The sequence below is a fragment of the Penicillium vulpinum genome (assembly GCF_028829585.1).
Source record: "Penicillium vulpinum strain IBT 29486 chromosome Unknown utg000003l_segment0_segment0, whole genome shotgun sequence".
Taxonomy (NCBI): Eukaryota; Fungi; Ascomycota; class Eurotiomycetes; order Eurotiales; family Aspergillaceae; genus Penicillium; species Penicillium vulpinum.
This window is the reverse complement of record NW_026643243.1, coordinates 2,280,101-2,300,914: the sequence shown is the minus strand read 5'-3', so window position 1 is coordinate 2,300,914 and position 20,814 is coordinate 2,280,101. Positions and strand designations below refer to the sequence as shown.

Below are 20,814 nucleotides of genomic sequence, written 5' to 3'. Positions count from 1 at the left end.
TACCTACCATGTCCTAAGTCCAGTTGATATTTTCTTTTTCTTCAAAAAAGCAGAAGCCAAACTCATTTTGTCGTGAACTGAGCATCAAAATAGTGTTCCTGATTTGAGCACACCCCTCGTATTTCTACGAGTTGGAAGTTCTCGTATTCACCAGTCGTCTTGCATCGAAGCGTGGAGGAGTAAGGGTGGTGCTGACAAGGACGTTTTGGCACGCAGGGCCCATATCTCGATATTCCCGACAATAGGGTAGCTCTTTCTAGGTAATGACACGAGATAGCTTGATAACGATATAGAGATGTTAATCAGAACTTCACTCCACCTGTAGCATTGGCTGCGACGGGAGTTTAGCGATGACTACGGTTTCGTGGCGCTCGGGGCTCCAGGGCTGAGGCCACAGGGGGTTGACAGATTCGTCAGCATCTTCGGCCGAAGTTTTTCGGCGCATCCTATTGACTTAGGTGTATACTGAAGGGGTTTCGGCCATGGGAAAAACGTTGATGTGTCGGTGCACCGGCCGTCCTTGGTTGGAAGCCTTTTCGGGCAGGGAGGAACTCAGCTGCAATGAATTGATGAGAGTGTCTTCATCCAGGGCCTCAGAGCCTTGTCCTATCTGGACCTTCTGAATGGGAATAAGTATCTGGAGTTTGCACACCAATCCCGTCTCTAATTCCTTTTCCATTCAATCTTCCCTTCGAAAATCACCACGATGGCACTTTCAGAAACAGTTCAATCAGTCAGTGGTAGTCTAGCTTCAATCCCATGGAGTATTCTTGCCGTGCTTACGACATTCCTCGCATTATACTGGAGGATGATGCCTCACCCGATCCCGGGGATTCCATACAACAAGAAATCCGCATGGAAACTGTTAGGAGATGCCCCCGACATGATAAAAGAGGTCAGCGTTAGCAGAGAGCTCAATGTCTGGCTGGCCAAGCAAGTCTATCAACTACAAGCCCCACTATGTCAGGTCTTCGTGGAGCCATTTTCTAAGCCCTGGGTGCTCCTCGCCGACTCAGCTGAGGCTCAGGATATCATGATACGACGGCCGGAGTTTGACCGTTCCAACTTTATCACTGACGGCTTGGGCCCATTGGATGACTTCCATGCCCGTATGAAGGTTGGCTCAGTCTGGAAGACAACTCGAGCATGGTTGCAGGACCTCATGAGTCCGAGCTTCCTGAATAATATCGTTAGCCCAGTCATGTACGACAACTCGCTTCATCTGGTGAACTTTTGGCAAGAAAAGGCTCGCCTAGCAAATGACCGGCCCTTTGACGCCAACGAAGACTTGAATCATAGCGCCCTCGATGGTATGCTTTCTTTTGTTTTCGATCGGCATTTTGAGCATACTGCCCTTGGCCCTCAAGTCGAGGCTGCCTCCAAGCTTGACCCTTCAACTGTTAAAGTTGGCGCCCTTGGAGAGGTGGAATTCCCAGAAGGAAAACACCATATGTTCATCAGCGCGCTCTATGATACGGTAGATGCAATTGATAAAGTGACCAAGTCCATGTCACCAAGATTTACTATGTGGTGGCTGCGTCAGACGCCTCGGTATAGAAACGTCACAGCTATAAAGAGACGCGTTGTCCGGGAACAAGTGCAGAGTGCCCTAGCTAGATTTCGTGCGACAGGGGAAACCAAAACTGCGATTGAATATATGTTAATGCGTGAAACGAAGGCTGCTGAAAAGCAGGGTCGAAACCCGGACTACGAAAATACTACCATGATGGAAGAGGTGAGATATGCTTACTTTCCTTATCCACCTCCTAAAACCCTTGTTACATCCAGGTACCAGTCAATTTCTACTCAAATTCTAATGCGTCTTCTTCCAGATTGCTGCGCAATTTATTGCCGGTCTACATACAACCAGCACCACTCTTGCTTGGTCTTTTATCTACATGACCCGCTACCCGGAGATTCAAACCAAGCTACGAGAGGCGCTGTTTTCTACATATGCGGATGCCCACGCAGAAAAGCGCCCTCCTTCACTAGCAGAGCTGAACAAAACGCGAGTTCCATACCTCGAAGGTGTATTGGAAGAGGCTCTTCGGTTGCACGCGACAAGTGTAGCGCGACAAGCCGTTCGTGATACTGAAGTTTTCGGCCATCATATTCCCAAAGGCACCAATATTGTTATGATCGCCAACGGGCCAGGATTCCATGCACCGTCGCTTTCTGTCGACGAAAAGCTGCGTGGCAAAACCACCAAGGCGAATACCTGGGATGAACGCGACCTGACAGTATTCAACCCAGAGCGTTGGCTCGAGTACAAGAAATCAAGCTCTGGGGAGGATGAGGTTGAATTCAACGCAAACGCAGCTCCTCAGATTGCCTTTGGCTTGGGTCCGCGCAGCTGTTGGGGTCGTCGACTCGCATACTTAGAGATGCGCATGGTAGTAACCCTTATTATTTGGAACTTCGATCTTCTCCCGGTTTCTGCGGCTCTGGCTGCACCGAAGGCGAGCTATGGCATTGTTCACAGGGCGGATCAATGTTTCTTGAGGCTGAAGAGTAGGAAATAGAAGATGCAGAGTGAAGGAAGTGGATATCCATAGGTGAACCAAGTGTTGAACTTTGAATTCGGCAGGTCTCAAATTATGACGCGTTGTCACTGTAGTTGAAATAGCAAGATCTGAGTACCTCGAATCTTCTGGTGTGCGTTGATCTGGGGCTCTTGTGACTAAAGTAACTAGACCAAACGGGTAACATCTCTAGATTACGATGCTTTCAATCAGGAACTACAGTTTCAATCAATATACTACTAGTAGCAACACAAGTCTGTAATATTCAAGGTGTTTTCTTTCAAATCAAGTCTAATTTCTCATTCTTTGAAAATCTAGTACCCGAGACAAAACCATGAAAAAGAATTAAGAAGTTAAAAAAGTACCACAGCCAGAAGGACAATCACTAAAGCCAAGAATTATAACTCGGATGTAGTTGAAGAAGTTGAAGGGAATTCAATGGGAAACAAACAAGTCTTTTTGGAGTCTAGGTGCCATCAGCCAATAAACTGTCTCATGCCGCATGAACGCCACTCGCTACACCGAACAACTTAGTGCGAGGCAGCAGCAAACTCAATACAGCCACAAGAGCACCACCGGCAATGGTAAGAATGTAAGTGTCGCCAATGGCAGAGACAATAGCATCAAGCACGCGAGTCTTGAGTGCCGGGGACAGATCCCTTACAAGGTCTGATTGGGCACCTAGGATGGCAGCTTGAATTTGGGACGAAGGTACGTTGGGCAGAATAGCCTCAATTTTGTCAAGACATCCATTCAAAAGAACAGCGTTGGCAATGGCAAGAGAGATAGTGATTCCCGCGAACTGCGCCAGGGTCATGAACCCAACGGCTGGCGCAATGTTTTCGAGTGAAACGACGGCTTGTGTCACGGAGAATGAAGCCTGCAGAAACATGCCAACGCCAACACCCAGCGGAACGCTAGAGCCGTAAACCCAGCTCTGTGAAGTATCTTGACGAACGGTGTACATGAGGGCTGAACCGAGCACGACCAGCAGGCCACCCACTAAGTACCAGGGCATGTAGTAGCCCAGTCTTGCCATCAGGTTGCCGTTGATAAAAACAAATACCACCATAAATACCACAAATGGGAGAAGCCGCACACCGGCATCGAGCGGAACGTCGTTGCGCGTGAATTGGAAAAAGAGAGGAACCATATAGATAGGGACGAAGGCGCATGCGCCCCCTGATGCGCAGGCAGCGAAGAGGGTGAGAACGACTTTCGATCGGAAAAATTGCACCGGAATGATGCGACGAGCCGGGGAGGTACCAATTGCCCAGGCCTGCTGGAAACCCAGAGCAATAAACAAGACTCCCATAACAACAAACATAGCAATAATGCGACCAGAGTTCCACGGGTAGGTGATGCCCCCCAGATTGATGGCCAGAATCAATGTAGTCAAAGCTCCACATTGAAGGATAATACCTGGATAATCAAGCTCAACAGCCCGCTCTTTGAGAGAAGCACCCGGTCGAGGATCTTTGTTGGGGATCAGGAAGAGGTAGAAAGGTGCACAGACAGCGCCGATAAAAAGGTTGATATAAAACGCCCATCGCCAACCCACCGAGGATTCGCTGAAAGCGCCGCCAATCACCGGGCCCAGCACAATTCCCAGACCCCATGACAATCCAGTACAGGAGATGTAAACTGGGCGCTCAGATATAGTTGTAGTCATCGCAATGAGCGTCATACAGCCCACGTACAGACCGGATCCGCCGACGCCGGCAATGGCGCGACCGAGGATCATGACATTCATAGAGGGGGCTGCACCACAGATTGCAGAGCCGACTTCGAATAGAGCCACATGGAAGATATAGAACCACTTTGCATTGAAGTGACTATACACACGGCCCCAAATCAAGTTCGTAGCCGTTGCGCTCAGCAGGAACGCAACGCTGAGCCATGAAAGCTTTGTGACACCACCGAGATCACCAACAATCACTGGTTGGAGATCGGCGACAACTGTCGCGTCAAGCGCATAGAGAAATGTCGATGCTAGAATAGACGCCAGGGTCAAATACCACTTCCAGCCATTGATGTCCCGTGGCGGGGCCTCTGGCTCGGCAGGGGGAGGATTGTCATTTGCTGCTGTCGGTCTTTCATCATCGTAACTGTCTTCTGCACGACTAGTAGATCCTGACTCGTCCACCCTTTTCTCTTCCAGATTCCTTCCATCCAATCCCTCGTGGGTGTTATCAAGGACTACCATCGCAGCGACTATAAGACAAGTCCAGTTTCAGGTGAGATAGGTGTAGTTTCGACCTGTAATTGGAACGGGATTGGGTTTTTATCGCCTGGAAATCGCGATAGTAAGGAGCGGAGGGAGGTAGAGGGCCAAAACGGCGGAAAGTGAAGCTCTTCTAAAGCCGTGAATATTGTTAGAAATTGATACCTTCGAGGCAGAAGTTCCTTATAGCAGCTATTTTCTCAGAGAGAAGAGTGTTCTTAATGACAAGTCCACCAAGATCAGGTCATGAGGATAGATATTGAAGCTTTGAATTGATTTGTAAGGAATATTTTTAATTCCTAACAACCACCTTTGCACTGAGCAGAACTATAGTAAATGGGATTGCTGATCATCAAACAAAGCCTAACTTAATCCGGTCTAGATCCCTTTGTGATAGGCTTTGCTGTTTTACTCAGCCGGATGTTTAAGCTACTTTCTTCGGCCGACATTTTTCGGCCCAGATTTATAATACTTCGCCCGTGAATTATCGGCTGTAAATCCATACCCAGGAAGCCCCCCGGTTTTTATAAGTTCAAATCAAAAAGAATCTGACAAACGAGCGGGATTTTGGAGATCTTTGTGAAAAAGCTTTGACTAATGACTGCCATCCCAATTTGACGTCGCGAGAATCACAGCTTGTAACCCCACACGATAACAGTGCAAATGTAATGGGTCACGTGACCACATGACTCCAGTCATGGGACTGTACCAGTAGATAGTTTGCTCCCTCTCTAGTTTTCTCTCTCCTCTTTCCCTCCCAGAGTCAGTCAATTATATAGCATAATACGTTATATTGCTCTCTATATTGTATATCCATAGCTTCTGTACATTCCGACAGATAGCAACCTCCTTCCACTTTGGCCACTTGCCCCACTTGTGAGACAGGTGTACCCAATCAGGAAGCAATTCATCGAGATCGTATAGACAAGACATAATGCATCACAAACTTGCAGGTGGCATTCCCACGATCATCTGGGATGATTTCTCGTCGGCACTTAGATCTCTTCTCTTAAATACTCACGCTCAACGTTTTATTTTTCCAATTTCCAATTTTGGTCGACATGGTGCATGTAAGACGGTACCGTCATTCGAGACAATTCTCATCCGCTACTATTCCAGCATACTCTAACTGTAATGTTTTTACTCCCTACAGCGGCCTGTTTTGCTTCCAAAGATATTTCCCGACTAAAAAGTTGCCCCTTTTCGAATTATCAATGCGAAGTGTGCACTATTGACTCGCAACAGGGCTATCCTTGTCTAGCTTTGGAGGATCGACCCGAAGTGGGCCACTGTCAAACAAAGAACTGGACCGCAAAGCGAATTTGTGGACATTCAAAGGAAACTAGAGGCAAACTCGAGGCTTTGATCTCGAAATTATGTCAAAGCCCGCATGAAACAAGGGCTTCCGTCATATACTCAATCCTTGACCTGATACTCTGTACGGAGTACAGCCTTCCTATTGTTTGCTTGCTATTGTCCTCCTTCCCTTGACTTTCTCTCCTTTGCCATATTTCATGCCTGTCACTCCAAATACTATCTTTAATATTGCTCTATATGTGATTTCTTCAATGAGTTGACAGTAATTCTAATCTTTGTCGAATCAGCCTTCAACTAGCCATTTGTTCTCTGCGGTTTCCATTTTCACTACCACTATGAGCCTTGAAAATACCACAGTCCAGACATTTAGACGTCTATTTACTCGCCGTCGATCTTGTATACTATTTATTATCTTCATATGGTTCATCTTTTATCACCTTCCAGGTCCCCCTGCCACCCAAAATAATACTCGCGCAGATCGACCACCCCCAGAGCATCAAATAGAGGATACGGCACAATTTCTTTTCCGCTCTCCCTTTCGAAAAGATCCGGATGTTGAATATGAAAAGCAGCTATCAAATGCCCTGGACAGGATTGAAAAGGCTGTATTGGCACAAAGTCACGAAAGCAACATACCTCAAGATAGAATCTGGCAGATAGCGAAAGATCAAAGGCACAGGGGGGATGACTCAATAATATTTCGACATAAAAATAGAGAATGGGCATATAATGTAAGTACTCTGACTGGATGCTACATTACTTGCTTGACATCCACTAAAAATCCCAAAGTTAGCCACTGATGAAATGGCCCTTGAATTTGTCGAAAGTGAACTATCCTCCATCCCCGAAATTGCAACTGTTTACAAATCCTACCCTCACAGCATCCTCCGAGCGGACCTCCTCAGATACCTCCTTCTCTGGTACTACGGAGGCTTCTACGCAGACATAGATGTCTTCCCCGCTCGAACAATCAAGAACTGTCCGGCCCTAGAGCCCTTCTTTGCACCCACACCCGACGGATACACCAAATACGCCCATCCTGATGTATCGCTCGTTGTCGGAATTGAAGTCGACGAGCCATATGCTTCACCACAATACATGCGCGACTGGCACTGGACAAGGAGCTACGGACTGATCCAGTATACCATGTATGCGCCGCGACGGTTCAGTCCGCTTCTCCGTGAAACCATCGTGCGGGTCTTATCGCATACTAGACAATACAATAGGGAACATAAAAGTTTCTTTCCTAGTCTTACGTACGACGAGAAGGCTATATTGGGAGTTACCGGGCCTGATGTCTTCACAGATGCTATTCTTGATACACTTTCCTCTTCGCTTCCTGAGACACATCCGTTCATTGAACAGTCTATCAAAGCGGATGTGGATATAGGGGATCTCGCCCATAATGTAACTGGGAAGTTGAATAAACGGGTTACGTGGGCTCCGTTTCATAGACTCAGTGATCCTGTCTGCATTCAGGCTGGTGAGGCTGCCCCGAATAAATCAATGGGTGGACTGTGTGTCTTGCCGATTAGTGTTTGGGGGAATGGGCAGAGACATAGTCAGGCGGGAGGGTTTGGTCATCATAGTGCGTGTGTCAATCATCGGTTTGGGAGGACGTGGAAGAAGGGGTGGGGGGAGTATATATTTGGGTGAATGTTTTATTGTATCTGGCGTTGATAGTTGAATATACTTCCATCTTTGAAATAAATTCGATGAGATAACTCTTTATCTTGCAATAAACTTCTTGGCATTGTTGTGAGTATATTATCAGAGGATAGTAGATCGTGAAGCATGGCGCAAGGAAGTATGAGTGAGTGTATTGGAAAGCGAAAAATATGGATAAGGAAAGGCAAGGACTGTAGAAGTCCTTTACTAACATAAGCGAATTCAAATAGCGTTAAGCTTAAAAGCGAAAATGCTAAATTTCTCAAACCCCAAAGCTATCATTTATAGCACTGGCAACCTTCCTTATCAGGGTTTTGGCAGCGGGCCTGGTTGACAGAACAACTCCCACAGAATCCACATACAGTATTTTGGAAATCCACAAAAGGGAAGCTAGCTCTTAAATACGGGATTAGGCAATCTATCTATAGCCGTTCCGATTCTTGCCGCTGTTGCTGAACCAAGTCGTTAAAAGAAACCAATAGCCGCCCTAATACGAGCGATCTGCAAAAAGAAAAGAACAAAAAACTAAAGGACTGGGACTGAGGATATGAGCCAAGTTTCTAGATGCATGAGACAGAAGCCCTTGAAGCGCGAACTACATGACGGGAGACCTAGGACTGGCCATGTGGAGAGAATAACACAAACAATGGGGTGGCTGCATATGCGGCGTAGTGAGGGAATTATGCAGAAAGCTGTGCCATTTATCCTTATAGACGGAGAGCCCCAAAGTAAGTAACTAGAGATTACCCTGTTGTTGCAGAGCCTTACTAAGCCAGTCCGATTGACATCCGACCTAGTGTGTGCCTTGGATGCAATGCCTATCATGGTCTTGACCGGGAGTTCTGGTATGTCCTGGTCTTTATACACCGACATGTTACTCCGCAGTCCGGAGAAAGATGCAAGGTGATAAGAATTATACAAGTAAATTGACTAGAAAGAAAGAGCCCCGAAACAATGTAAAAAAAAAAAAAAAGAGCACAAGAATTGTCACTCCACCGCTATAAGCTCCACCTGTATCTCCGAGTAGGGGGCTGGAGTATTGTGAGAAAACCCGGGAACCACAACAGTAGTTCGTGGCGGTGCAAACGGAAACACCCGATTGTAGTGATCCTCAAATTTCTTTTTCCCATGAACATATTCTGAAAAATAAACCTGAACATTTATGTTTAGCTTCAAAGCATTCAATACTCACGAATCAAATCCTACCGTAGTTTTAACAACCCTGTCAAAGCTAGAACCCGCCGCCTTCAGAATCGCCTCTAGATTAAGGAAAATCCGTTCCACGGCGGCAGTTTCTCCGATAGCCATCCCGCCACGAGGCAGCGCCGCTACCTGGGCTGCTACATAGATCATTCCGTTGACTTTGAATGCCTGGGACTGTTATGGGTCATGAATGGTTAGATAGGCGAAATGAGGGGCGACAGGAAGAATTTCTCTTACGGAGCCGCTTGGCGCTGAAGAAAATCGCATTAGTGATATCTAAAAATTAGCCATAGAGACTCATGTAGGCTTACGTAGAGGAGCAGATGAAGTCCGTATGCATTCAATGACAGCCCTGGGCTGGATCGTATGATACTCTGGAGGATGCTCATCTTCTAACATGGCGCACTGCGCAGACTCTCCAGATGTGGACTGCATGGCTAGTTTGGGACAAATGTAAAGAGAAGTGGAATCAAATATGAGATCTGAATATGTGAATAGGGTATGTCTAACCCGTAGTGATGCGGCTGATAAAAGAAACAATTCACGTGTTTGGGCACACCCGTTTTTGTTTGGGGCGCAATGCAAGAATGACCCTGGACCTATCAGGGTCTTGCAGAGTGGCACGGGACTTTGTTCTTAAGTTAGCTTCCCCGCAATGTATGTATACGAGGTCAGCCACCTCAATTAGCCCAGGGCAATGGGGCGGCCCCAGGGGATCCGATAACCGGCCTGCAAATGAGAGCGCCCCAGGATCATTACTATGTGGATTGCGAGATATATCAACACTATGAACCCACTTCGTATGCATGAAATTGTAGTAAACCATCGACGGTAAACGGATTATATATTGTAGTGGGGAATCTCGTCCTCCACTACAATTTATGTGTTCCCTTTCTTTATTTCGGAGTTTCATTGTATAATCATCAGGGCACCGAGGGTATATGTATATACGGAGTAGGTAGCAGGTAGATGCAGATTGAGAAAAACACTTGGTTAGGCTATACCCATGGCTAGGTAGGCCTATCAAGATTCGTGAAATGCCAAGCAGTCGGTTCCAAAAAGCACTTGGGGTATGCTTTACTAGAGTTGACTTGATGAAAGTCACGTCAAATGTACCTCAGTGAGAAATTCTCCGTCAACATGAACTCGAAGAAATGCCAAAAGACTCGGGTTGCGCTGATTTTAAGCCGACCTTCATACCCATCCTCATCAGCTTCCAACAAAGACTAGTCAGGATTGCCCATATATGTCCGTAATATTGATCTGGGCCATTTGTGCCGTATGATAGCCGAGCCTCATCTGTTAACAAGAAGAATACGTTCGAACAAGACGACAGTCTGGGTATGTCAAGGAGATCGGAGCGGCTGCGGCATTTTCAATCAAGTCCTTCAATAATGTGCCGAGGAGGTTATTCCAGTAGTCGATGTTTCTCCTCAGGTGAAACTTCCGTTGGGGATTGGACTGCTTTGTCACATAGGGGCTCCAATTGAACGAATTCTTCCAGAGTAGTTGCCATATCCAGAAGAAGATGCCTGACGCTCTGATCGTTCTGATTAATAGAAATATGGCCGGGCGACCATCCCCAATACGATATCAATTTGACGTCCTGTACCTCTCCCTAGATACTTATTGCATTCCTTTGTGATTACAATTTATAAGATGGTTCTTTGGATTTCCTGTTAGAAGGCTTTTTGGAGCTCTCTTCCCCACCTCTCCAACAATGATGGATACATGCATCAACATTAAGTATAGTTGAATTGTTGCCAGGCATTATAACACACAGGCAAGTTTGCAAGAAGTGAATGTAAGAAAGCTCGGACAAGAAGTTGGCCTGGATGATATTATGCGTGGAGCCAAGTCTAATTTGTGCATTTATTTCCCCGCAATCTGATATCCACGGACCTCGGCTTCGGAGAATTATTTAACAGCCTCACTTTTCAACTTCAATTGTTCTAGTATCACGACAAAATAAAAAAATGTCACCATTGAAAGGAATCAAAGTCATCGAGCTAGCAGGCTTAGCTCCAGGTACGCAATAAAAAAAAACCACCCCCAAAAAAACCCATCATCATCATCATCACAACTAACAACTACTCAGGTCCATTCGCAGGCCTCCTGCTAGCGGACTATGGCGCCTCAGTCCTCCGCATAGACCGACCCAATTCCGCAACCGCCGACCAACTAACCCGCAACAAAACGTCCATAACCCTCGACCTACGCAACAAAGACTCCCTAAGCATCCTGCTCCGACTCCTCACAAACGCCGACATCCTCATAGATCCTTTCCGGCCCGGCGTCCTCGAACGCCTCGGCCTCTCCCCAACAGATGTCCTCCTAAAGCTCAACCCCCGCCTGATCATCGCCCGCATGACCGGCTTCCGCCGGGACGGAAAATACAAAGACATGGCCGGCCACGACATCAACTACATCGCCGTCTCAGGCGTATTGTCTATGCTCGGCCGCGCAAATGAAAAACCCTTCGCCCCAGGTAACATTCTCGGCGATTTTGCCGGTGGCGGCGCCGTCTGTTTCCAGGGAATCCTGCTCGCACTCATCTCCCGCTCCCATACGGGCCGTGGCCAGGTCGTCGAGGCGAATATGGTAGATGGCTCCGCGTATCTTGCTACGTTCCCGCGACTGGCGAGGAAGACTCATATGTGGGCGGAGCCGCGTGGAGAGAATATGCTCGATAGTGGATGTCCGTACTATGATACGTATGAGACTAAGGATTCCGGACGGTATTTTGCTGTCGGTGCGTTGGAGCCGCAGTTTTATGCCGCGCTCGTGCGGGGACTAGGGTTTGATATTAAGGACCTTCCTGAAAGGGAGGATCGGAAGCAGTGGCCGAAGTTGAGGGAGATCTTTACCAGGACATTCAAGGAGAAGACGCGCAAGGAATGGGAGGCTGTTTTCGATGGCACGGATGCTTGTGCTACGCCGGTTCTGGAGCAGGGGGAGCTTGAAGAGGATGGGTATGAGCAGCGGCCTATGGTGCATCTGGTTAGTACACCTGCAGCGCCGATTCAGGCAGATCAGGGTGGTTGGTCGGGTGGCGGACTTTTGCCTGGGGATGGGGGGGTTGATACACTTAGGGAGTGGTTTGGGTGGGAGGAGGGCAAAGATTTTGTGATTAGAGGGGATGGGGCCTTGGTATCAGTGAATGGGAAGTCGAAAATTTGAGGATGTCTTTGACACGGGGATATGTACTAGTCTGGAATGGATGTTTGAGGTGATTTGGGATATGTAACCGGACTCTATCTAGTGAGGCATACATGCATGTAACAATACAATGAAACTCTTTCCAATCCCTTCTCCGGAGATTTCTAACAAAGCGCAGACATTGAACTTCATAAATAACTGCCAACGCCATGTTTCAACCAGCATGAAATATTAACATTACCACCGAATGCAAACAGCAAACTATGCAAACACGCCATATCCAATAACAACATGTACAGAAACAAGAAGAGTAGTCCACACGAGCGACAAAGCAGCACCACTATTCTCAACGGGACTACCATCGCCCTTCGGACTACCACTCTTCTTCGCGGCAACCACGTTGGTGACAGCCGTAGAAGTAGATGGAATGGAAGAAATGGCCGAACTAGATGAACTGAAAGCCGGCTTGACCTCCGTTGGTACGTTGTGGTATTCCCGAATGATATCGCTCGCTTGCTCAGCCACGCCATATGTCGAGGACATCAAGTGGGTAGACAAAGAGATGGGGATGACGCTGGCATCTGCAACGCGCACATTTGCAAGGCCGTAAACGCGCAGTTTGGCGTCGACCACGCCGCCCTGTTCCTCAGGTAGCATTGCGCACGACGAGGACGGATGGAATTCTGTGCTAGCTTCCTTGCGTAACCATGCTACCCACTCGTCATCGGTCTGGACGCTCGAGCCTGGGGAGGTTTCGGTTACGAGGCTTTTGCTCATTGGCGAGGTTTCGCCTATTTGGCGGGCCATTTTGATACCTGCGAGGAGGAGCTCAGAGTCTGCGTTTTCGTCAGTATGGAAGCTTTTGATTGGTTTATTGGAGCAGGTACATACCGGCTGGGTTATCGAAGTAATTCGGGTCGATGATTGGATAGTCCATTGGGTTCGAGGAGTTGATGTAGATACGGCCATGGCTGAGTGGATGTTGAAGGGCGGCTGTGATACCGATATCGCCATTTCCATCGCTGTTCATGAACAGGAGCTCGATTTGGCCTGTTGGGCTGTTGAAAATCTTCGATGCTGTCGTGTTACAGATTGCTTTGTAGCCGGTGACGACGCCATCATCGTAAGTTGTTTTCGGTACGTACTTGTCGATTGAGGCGAGGAATTTCGACTCGTACTCATCGACTTTGTTGCCGTAGATAGCGGTGGCGTTCACGTAGGCAACGGCTGAATCAATGTATGTGAGGAATTTAGGATTATTCTGCGGGAATTAGCATATGGCGTTGCTTTGGTTGATGGAGGATACACAAGACGCACCTTATCCTTGCCGTTATGGTAAAAGATGGAACCTGCGGTGTCCACATTCGAGCTCCATTTCACTGTGGCACTCTGTGCAACCAAATTAGTCGCATGCTCATCTCATTAATAAGAAGTACACCTACAAAATGGTCTTGAAGGTGCTGACCGACACCAGGAAGTTCAGAGACAAGGTCAACACCGGCGTTGGAGAGGACATCCTTCGGGCCAACGCCACTGTAAAGCAATACAGCGGGGCTGCCAACAGAGCCACCCGCCAGGATGACTTCTTTCTTAACCTTAACCTTCAGTTTCGTTGATCCCTTATCATTTGTGTATTCAACAGCACTCGCTGTTTTCTTATCGGAAGATGTAGAATCTTCGAAAATAAGCCGAGTCACATGCGCGTTCGCCAATACATCGTAGTTGCCCCGGTCTGGAAGCGGATCGAGATAACCGGAACGACTGTATGACCGTGTCCAATTTGAAGGGTTGATGCAGGATGTTGAGACATCAGCGCCCCAGCTTTCACCTCCGTACATTCTATCAGAAATGCCAATGCCAATACTCTCCAGTGACGTTAACCAATCGCCAACTTCGGGGAATGTGCTAGGAACATGTTAGCTTTATGAGTCAGTTCCAGAGAGTAAGATTCCGCATACTAGTCCGGGTATGTTGCGTGGATCGGCCCGTTAGTGCCGTGATGCGTTGCATTCCAGGTGATTCTAGCCTCATCAACCACATCATCGGTTGGAGGAGTGAAAGTCTCGCTTTTTTTCAAAGCAGAGTAGAATGACTCCCACGACCAGTTATCTGCACCGTCCATATCTCCCAGCATGTCTTTCCAGGCATTGATTTCATCTTCACCCGGACGTGTCATGTACAAGCCGTTGATCGCAGAACTGCCTATCTCTCTGTGTTAATTTCCCACTATTTGTCCTTTAGAATAGGAAAGTTGTGCCAACCTCCAAGGACCTTGCCACGAGGCCAGTTAATCTTGCGGTCGTCCGCATTGGGCTGGGCAACGGTGTCGAAATCCCAATTCAAAGGCGTTGGCCATAAAGAATCGAAATATGAAAATGCCGGTGTATCTGTATGAGAGTTAGCAATGTCCCTGACTCCACAGCGAATAATTGAATATACCTATGCGATTCCGAAATTCATCGCCATCGCCGCCCGACTCAAGAACAAGCACGGTATGATTTTTATCCTCCGAAAGACGAGCGCCCAAGACGAGTCCAGCTTGACCTCCTCCCACAATCACAAAGTCGTAAGAATCGTCGATCTTTGTGCTTGGTGATAATGCACTGGCAAAGTGGTTGGCGACTAGGCTTGCGCCTACGATCTGGGTAGCGGACAGACCAGGTCGCATTGTTAGGGATCGCGACGCAGATGTTCGGGGGTTGGAAGGGCAGATCCCACATATAAAAATTCCATTTCAGCAGGCTGAAGGCTGTGTGGAGCAACACGTTTGGAACCCTTGGGAGCTTTGGGAATTCTCAATTTTACGCACGATGATCCCCGATAAGGACATTCTCAAGTCTCAATTGCGTTAGATGAGTGGGTCAATAATTGGGTCCAACAAATGAGATCTTGGTTCCTGTTGCTCCACATGGCCTTTTTTCCAATTGATAAACTTTGTTTTTCCTTGGAACTGCTCTTTCTACCCGTCCTTGTACCATGGATCCTTTTTCTTTGTTCCTGAATTATGTAAGGCATTTTATTTGCTATTCAAATCCAACGACGTATACTTCGTAGTTCGCGGTCAATTTGAGTTCGTTACTTTCAGCCCAATATCAATAAGTCTCTACGATTACGTTTCCGCAGACAACACATCAATTTGGGATCTCCAACATGCTGATGACTGCATGGTTGCTATGCATCAACCAAGGATCAAATGGCCAATAATTTGACTGAGACTATCTCCACTCACAAGTATCCACTACAGGTGGATTCTGGTAAACCATTCTGATAGGTTGATATTTAGATGATCGCAATTATAATCCGCAATCAGTAGCCAGCCACGATAAAGCGATTGAAAAATTTAGACCGAAGCCCCGTAACAGTGTCTAGATTTCCATGGACATGAAACACTGATATGACGAAACAGGGACCGATCGATCCTGATCGCGAATTGCTTGTTATGAATTGAGTAATTTAGTCTACACAGTATATGAAGTCATTCAGAATGATATCATATTGTTATATTTGGTGATAGTGGAGGCCTAGAGCTGGAAGTTATTTACTTTCCGTTACGGAGTATCCGAACTCGCCACACCCTGTGATTAGCCACCTCGCTAAAATTATACATTTTTACAATGAACTTCAATCCATTTTGAAGAAACTATTGATTGCCACAAAGGATACCTAAGAGGTGGGACAGAGAAAAACTGCGTAGTCATACATTGGTTGCACGAATATTTCAATCCACCTAATTCCTCAACCCAGTGAGATCATGCAGGCATAGTGCCAGGGGTCGTAGCAAATGCCTCTTCCAGTATTTCCAAGCCACTAAGCAGTTCGTCCTCGGTAATAGTTATCGGCGGGGCTATGCGAAAGGCGCCCCCGAAGCTAGGATGACTACTGAGATTGGCCCACAAGCCTAAATCATAAGCCCGGTCTCCAATCGCCTTACCCAAATCCAGCGCCGGCGTCTTGCTTTCGCGATCCTCAACAATCTCAACCCCTGCCATAAGTCCGCGACCACGGACATCTCCGATGCAACCATATTTTTCCTTCAGCGCGTTCAGGCGGTCATGAAGTACTTTACCCATAGCTCGAGAGTGCTCAACTAGCCCGTCACGAACAACAATCTCAAGTACTTTATCACCCACAGCAGCAGGCAACGGGTCATTAACATGAGTTGTGTAAAAGCAGAAGTCCCGCTCGACGCACACGCGCTCAATCTCAGCACTTGTAACGACAGCGCTGAGCGGTAGGCCATTCCCTAGCGTCTTGCTGAGGGTGAGGATATCAGGAATGACGTTTTCGTGGTTGATAGCCATTAAGTCTCCGCACCGGCCGACACCCGTCTGTGCTTCGTCGACGATCAAGAGCATTCCTCGCTTTTCGCACTCCCGTTTTAGAGCTGCGAGATAACCAGGCGGTAGGACATGCATGCCAGCCGACGACTGGATACACTCCACGATACAAGCCGCCAGCGATCCGCACGATTGCATATCGATCATACGCCAGCCGTACTCCATCTCAGCTTCCCAGTCGTAGGATCCGTCAGGGCGCCGGAAGATAGAGCGGTATGCGTTTGGTGGCGGGAGCATCAACATGCCCGGCATTAGCGGGCCTTGGCCTTTGCGACCGAAGTGGTATTGTGCGCCCAGTGCTTGCGCTGTCACGCCGTGCCAGCTACCGCCCAGTCCGACGATTTCAAATTTCCCAGTGTATACCTTGGCCATTTTTATCGCTGCCTCGTTGCTCTCGCCGCCGGTGGAGAGGAAGAAGGCCTTGTCAAGGCCGGTTGGTAAGAGATTGCAGAGACGTCCGCCTAGGCTGATCACTGGGGGAGATGCCATGCCTGAGAAGAGGTGGTCTAGGGACCCTGCGTGGTCGGTGATTGTCTGCACAATTTCGGGGTGTCCGTGGCCGAGTAGGCACGACATTTGGCCGGAAGTAAAGTCTAGCACTTTGTGTCCGGACGCTGTATATACGTAGAGTCCTCTGCTGCCACAGATCACGTCTTTGTTGAATTTGGTGCCATAGTTGAGGAGGTACTTCGATGCTTTGGCTTGAAGCTCTTCTTGATTGACATCGCTATACAAAATTGGCTTGTCATTCTTTGGGGGCACAATTGCGACCGCGGAGTCTTCCGTGGTGGTTCCAGGTGCCATGTTGAGACCTGCTGATGACCAGTAGGGTGATTCCACGAATCTGTCTTAATACTTCTAATCTCCGAGCGGGAGTCCCGGCCTCCTTAAGTTTGTTATCGGCTTTATTGCTTCCCCTCATTAACGCGCCACTTACAGGGATAGACTGCCTTCTCCTCATTCATACTATCTTGGCCGCGGTTCCGCGGCCAACAGGCATCCCGCCCCAACTGAAGACTCCGCACCAATCAAATAATTCAAAAGATTTTGCTCTGCTGCGAACCACTTTGTACAGCAAAATCGGGTTCTAATGAACCCGAATAGAATAGAAGTTGGTTTCTAAGACTGGATCATGGCGCTCCATTTTAATTCACTATAGTACTACTCCTCATATAGATGAGAAAGAACTCTTCCAGTGGTATGGTATGTATATTGAAACAAAGAAAGAGGGCAAAGGTCAGGTTTACGTATGATGTATGAGCGCCCAGCAAAATATCATTAGAGTAGACTAGCACCATATTCATAGACACACGCTCCAATAGTATATCTGATAGTTCCACCAAGCGCTGAACTAGAGGTTTTGCTTCATGCGTAGCTATGTAGTTCCTACTGGACCACATCCCCGAGGGCGCAGCCTATTCGGAATTCTGCGACCGTTGCAGGTCTGCATACAGACTCTAAGCCGAATTTCTTGACTGGCGCAAAGTCGACTGTCCCGATGTGACCAAAGATTCACAAGGAAGCGATGCGCATTGAATGTGAGGCCGAATGTCGGGTTAAAGGGCACACGAACTGTTTCTCGGGCTTTTTTCTTGAGACAAGAAGTATAAGGGATCAAAATTACCATGACTAGAAGGTTTGAGAGCTTCAACGGCTCGACAAGCCGTATTCATAAACACAGGCTGCGCGGATACTTTGTTCACTCCATAATTTGCAGTATATCCCAAGTGCTTGGAAACATATCATCAACAAAAGCCATATCCGGCACGAAATGCTGACGCAGATCAACATCCGTGTCCCCCGAGTTCTCAACCGGAGGCTCTGACTTCAACAGCTTCTCAATGACATCTGAATGCTGCGCGAGGCAGATATCACCTAAATCCCACTCAAAGTTCTTATGGTGCGATCGCAACGCAGCCAAAAGGTCGCTCGCCATTCGCAGTGAACCACTATGCGCAAGACCCGCTGCCTGCTCTGTCTCTAATGCACACCGGATCAAAAATGTAACCGTTGCTGAAAATGTGAATGCTACGACAGGTAGCCAATAGTCACCCAATTGTGCTTCTCCAAGTTCCTGGACCAGAACCACAATGTCCTCCGCGGTCCTGCGGGCCTCCATAACCCGGTTGGCCATGTGCTCTGCGTTGAAGTCTGGTGCTTGCCGCTCACGATCTAGGTCGATGCGCCGGAGAAGGAGTCTTGTTGCGAGATATGCTAGACGAAGGTTAGAGGCCCCGGGGATATTTAAGTTTGAGCCGCGTATAATGATCTTGCGGATGTCTCCTGTGAGTGAGTCCACCCATTTGTTCAACTCTAATTCTAGATTCCTGCTTGGTCCTTGCGTCTCGATACGTATGCTGTACACTTGCTCCAAGCAATGGTCTAGCACATCGGTTAAGTTCATGAGTTCGATGAAAACTGCGTTTGCTTCATGATCTCGTCCCCAATCTGACAGGTACTCAGATTTTGGTAGTGGTACGTCGTATTGTGATCTTCTGATATGGGGAGGTGTCCCATAAGCAAGACTTGACCTGTTCGATGATGAGTCCCTAGGGTTCCCGACTGTTTGAAAAATTCGCTCTTGAAAACATACCAGCGATCGTGGAGTAAGATAGACCACCATATCTTCATTCTTAAGTGCTTCTCGGCCTGTGGGATATCCCACGGCAGTGGATTTCGATTTAAACCCAGAGAATGGCACAACGCAACAGCCGAACCCAGTCGTACGCCGTTGCCTGTCATAGATGTGGTTGGACGGCCCCCAACATCGAGAAGAATGGCCTTAATCGTGGATATTCCGGCTGACGCATGTAACTCGGAATTCGCAGCTTCAATGGCAAGATTCCAGATGAAACGAACGTCTGGACACCTTTCTCGTGATAAAAGGGGGTCGTGTTGCCATTGGGTAAGCACATGGGCATACAGGCACGCCAAAAGTGCAGGAGAGATCCTGTGCCTGGAAACTATGTATTGCTCCCGAAAGGAGCTTGCTTCAAGTAGTGGGAGGCAAGGATTGATCTTTCTCAGATATCTAGCCACAACAATTAGTTTTCAAAGCTTCTGCCAGATACCAATAGCAACTTACATGTCTATCAGATGTGGCCCCCACGGCTCTATGAGCTTTTCAATAGTCTGTAGCTTATGCAATGCCGGACTAGAATTCACCATGAGTCCCAGGGGCCTTTTCTGCACCTTCGTGAATATAACCGGAGACGAGGAACTGCCCGGCTCGACGGGCCGAATTTCACGAATTCCCTGGCCACCCGAGATATTAGACAGATAGTCGGCCAAGACATGGTTATCCCCAGTTACAGCCGGGCCGAGAATATGTGGATTATCATCTTCAGCCTCTAGAGACAGCGGTGTATCCTGGTCATTCTGAGTCTGTGTAACAATTGAGAACTGTGGTGAAGCGGCTACCACAGGTGGCCGGCTCAGTGACTGGGCAGCTGCAATTGGCGTTCGTAAAGTCGGATGTGGGAGTAGTGGGCCTGCATCCGTAGCATATCTCTTTTGTGGGGTTGACTTTTCTCTCCCGTTGGGAAATGTACACTCTGTGCCATGTGCACGACACATCAAACAGGCCGCAGTATGGGGCTCTAGTTTGCATCGCGATTTCCTCCGCCGGCATGGTACGCATGCTGGCTTTGTGTGAGACCGGTATGGTCGCTCATCTCCACTTTCCATCTTGTTTGTCAATGTTTCTCGGATAAAGGGGAACCCCGCGGCGGGTTTCCCGCGGCGAAGCCTTGGAGATGTGTGATAAGGTTGATTTTTGTTTTGTGCCAAAGATAGTACGGAGTAATGTTATAAGCTGCAGTCTTTAGCAAGGTACTTTCTCTGGTGTGATTTATCAGGCTTCAAAACCGGCCTTGATTGAATGTGTTGAATCTAATGGTGGTATGATACAAGGTTGCCCGGAATATTGTGGGCCCGGAAATCCTGCATAGAAACGGCCCCGGTCCACGGGTCCACGGGTGTGTATATTGATTAGTCATATTGTGTGTGAGGACTTCCCTTAATCTGGTAGTCAGATTATGGTGTCGTCGAGACTGCTTTTCGTGGCTAGAGGGTTGTCAATTTGACAAGACAAACATTCTTTTTTGGACGTTCTGCTGAGATAAATTTCTCGCAAACCTGCTTCTAACCTAGTATAAGTATTCAGCAATCAACCAACAGTGTTTACCATCAAGCAACTTCTCCTCTCTTCACTCCATAACACGTTCCATTTACAAGCATTCTCTCTGCTTAACAAGAAAGGTCTATGGAATATACCTAATAATTATATCTCCAACTACCACGCGGAGTTGTTGGAAAACATAAATGCAAGTATTGTGTTGGGTGACGTATGCCTGAAGCACCCCATAGGGCCAGCCATGATGAG

At 47.8% G+C, this 20,814-nt stretch overlaps 8 protein-coding genes across 8 annotated transcripts; 3 read left to right on the top strand and 5 right to left on the bottom strand.

The window, feature by feature from the left end:
* Window positions 1–706: 706 nt before the first annotated feature.
* Window positions 707–2,522, top strand: N7479_005988 (cytochrome P450; the record flags this gene model as incomplete). Its single annotated transcript, XM_057253684.1, has 2 exons — window positions 707–1,735; window positions 1,833–2,522. The coding sequence occupies 2 exons, from the start codon at window positions 707–709 to the stop codon at window positions 2,520–2,522; spliced, it is 1,719 nt and encodes a 572-aa protein (XP_057107546.1).
* A 493-nt stretch (window positions 2,523–3,015) lies between these two features.
* Window positions 3,016–4,728, bottom strand: N7479_005987 (putative MFS drug efflux transporter; the record flags this gene model as incomplete). The annotated part of the gene is made up of 1 exon (XM_057253683.1): window positions 3,016–4,728. One exon carries the CDS (start codon window positions 4,726–4,728, stop codon window positions 3,016–3,018), a length of 1,713 nt encoding a protein of 570 aa, XP_057107545.1.
* Window positions 4,729–6,398: 1,670 nt separating this feature from the next.
* N7479_005986 (uncharacterized protein) lies at window positions 6,399–7,719 on the top strand (the record flags this gene model as incomplete). Its single annotated transcript, XM_057253682.1, has 2 exons — window positions 6,399–6,794; window positions 6,853–7,719. The coding sequence occupies 2 exons, from the start codon at window positions 6,399–6,401 to the stop codon at window positions 7,717–7,719; spliced, it is 1,263 nt and encodes a 420-aa protein (XP_057107544.1).
* Window positions 7,720–8,718: 999 nt separating this feature from the next.
* On the bottom strand, window positions 8,719–9,369 carry N7479_005985 (RidA family protein; the record flags this gene model as incomplete). Its single annotated transcript, XM_057253681.1, has 4 exons — window positions 8,719–8,883; window positions 8,938–9,108; window positions 9,172–9,185; window positions 9,246–9,369. The coding sequence occupies 4 exons, from the start codon at window positions 9,367–9,369 to the stop codon at window positions 8,719–8,721; spliced, it is 474 nt and encodes a 157-aa protein (XP_057107543.1).
* Window positions 9,370–10,910: 1,541 nt separating this feature from the next.
* Window positions 10,911–12,114, top strand: N7479_005984 (CaiB/BaiF CoA transferase family protein; the record flags this gene model as incomplete). Its single annotated transcript, XM_057253680.1, has 2 exons — window positions 10,911–10,962; window positions 11,033–12,114. 2 exons carry the CDS (start codon window positions 10,911–10,913, stop codon window positions 12,112–12,114), a joined length of 1,134 nt encoding a protein of 377 aa, XP_057107542.1.
* Window positions 12,115–12,354: 240 nt separating this feature from the next.
* N7479_005983 (GMC family oxidoreductase) lies at window positions 12,355–14,761 on the bottom strand (the record flags this gene model as incomplete). Its single annotated transcript, XM_057253679.1, has 7 exons — window positions 12,355–12,929; window positions 12,985–13,354; window positions 13,411–13,482; window positions 13,536–13,998; window positions 14,052–14,295; window positions 14,355–14,480; window positions 14,533–14,761. The coding sequence occupies 7 exons, from the start codon at window positions 14,759–14,761 to the stop codon at window positions 12,355–12,357; spliced, it is 2,079 nt and encodes a 692-aa protein (XP_057107541.1).
* Window positions 14,762–15,842: 1,081 nt separating this feature from the next.
* N7479_005982 (aspartate aminotransferase family protein) lies at window positions 15,843–17,234 on the bottom strand (the record flags this gene model as incomplete). The annotated part of the gene is made up of 1 exon (XM_057253678.1): window positions 15,843–17,234. The coding sequence occupies one exon, from the start codon at window positions 17,232–17,234 to the stop codon at window positions 15,843–15,845; it is 1,392 nt and encodes a 463-aa protein (XP_057107540.1).
* An 895-nt stretch (window positions 17,235–18,129) lies between these two features.
* Window positions 18,130–20,117, bottom strand: N7479_005981 (transcriptional regulator family TF; the record flags this gene model as incomplete). The annotated part of the gene is made up of 3 exons (XM_057253677.1): window positions 18,130–18,961; window positions 19,024–19,461; window positions 19,516–20,117. 3 exons carry the CDS (start codon window positions 20,115–20,117, stop codon window positions 18,130–18,132), a joined length of 1,872 nt encoding a protein of 623 aa, XP_057107539.1.
* Between the last annotated feature and the right edge of the window lie 697 nt (window positions 20,118–20,814).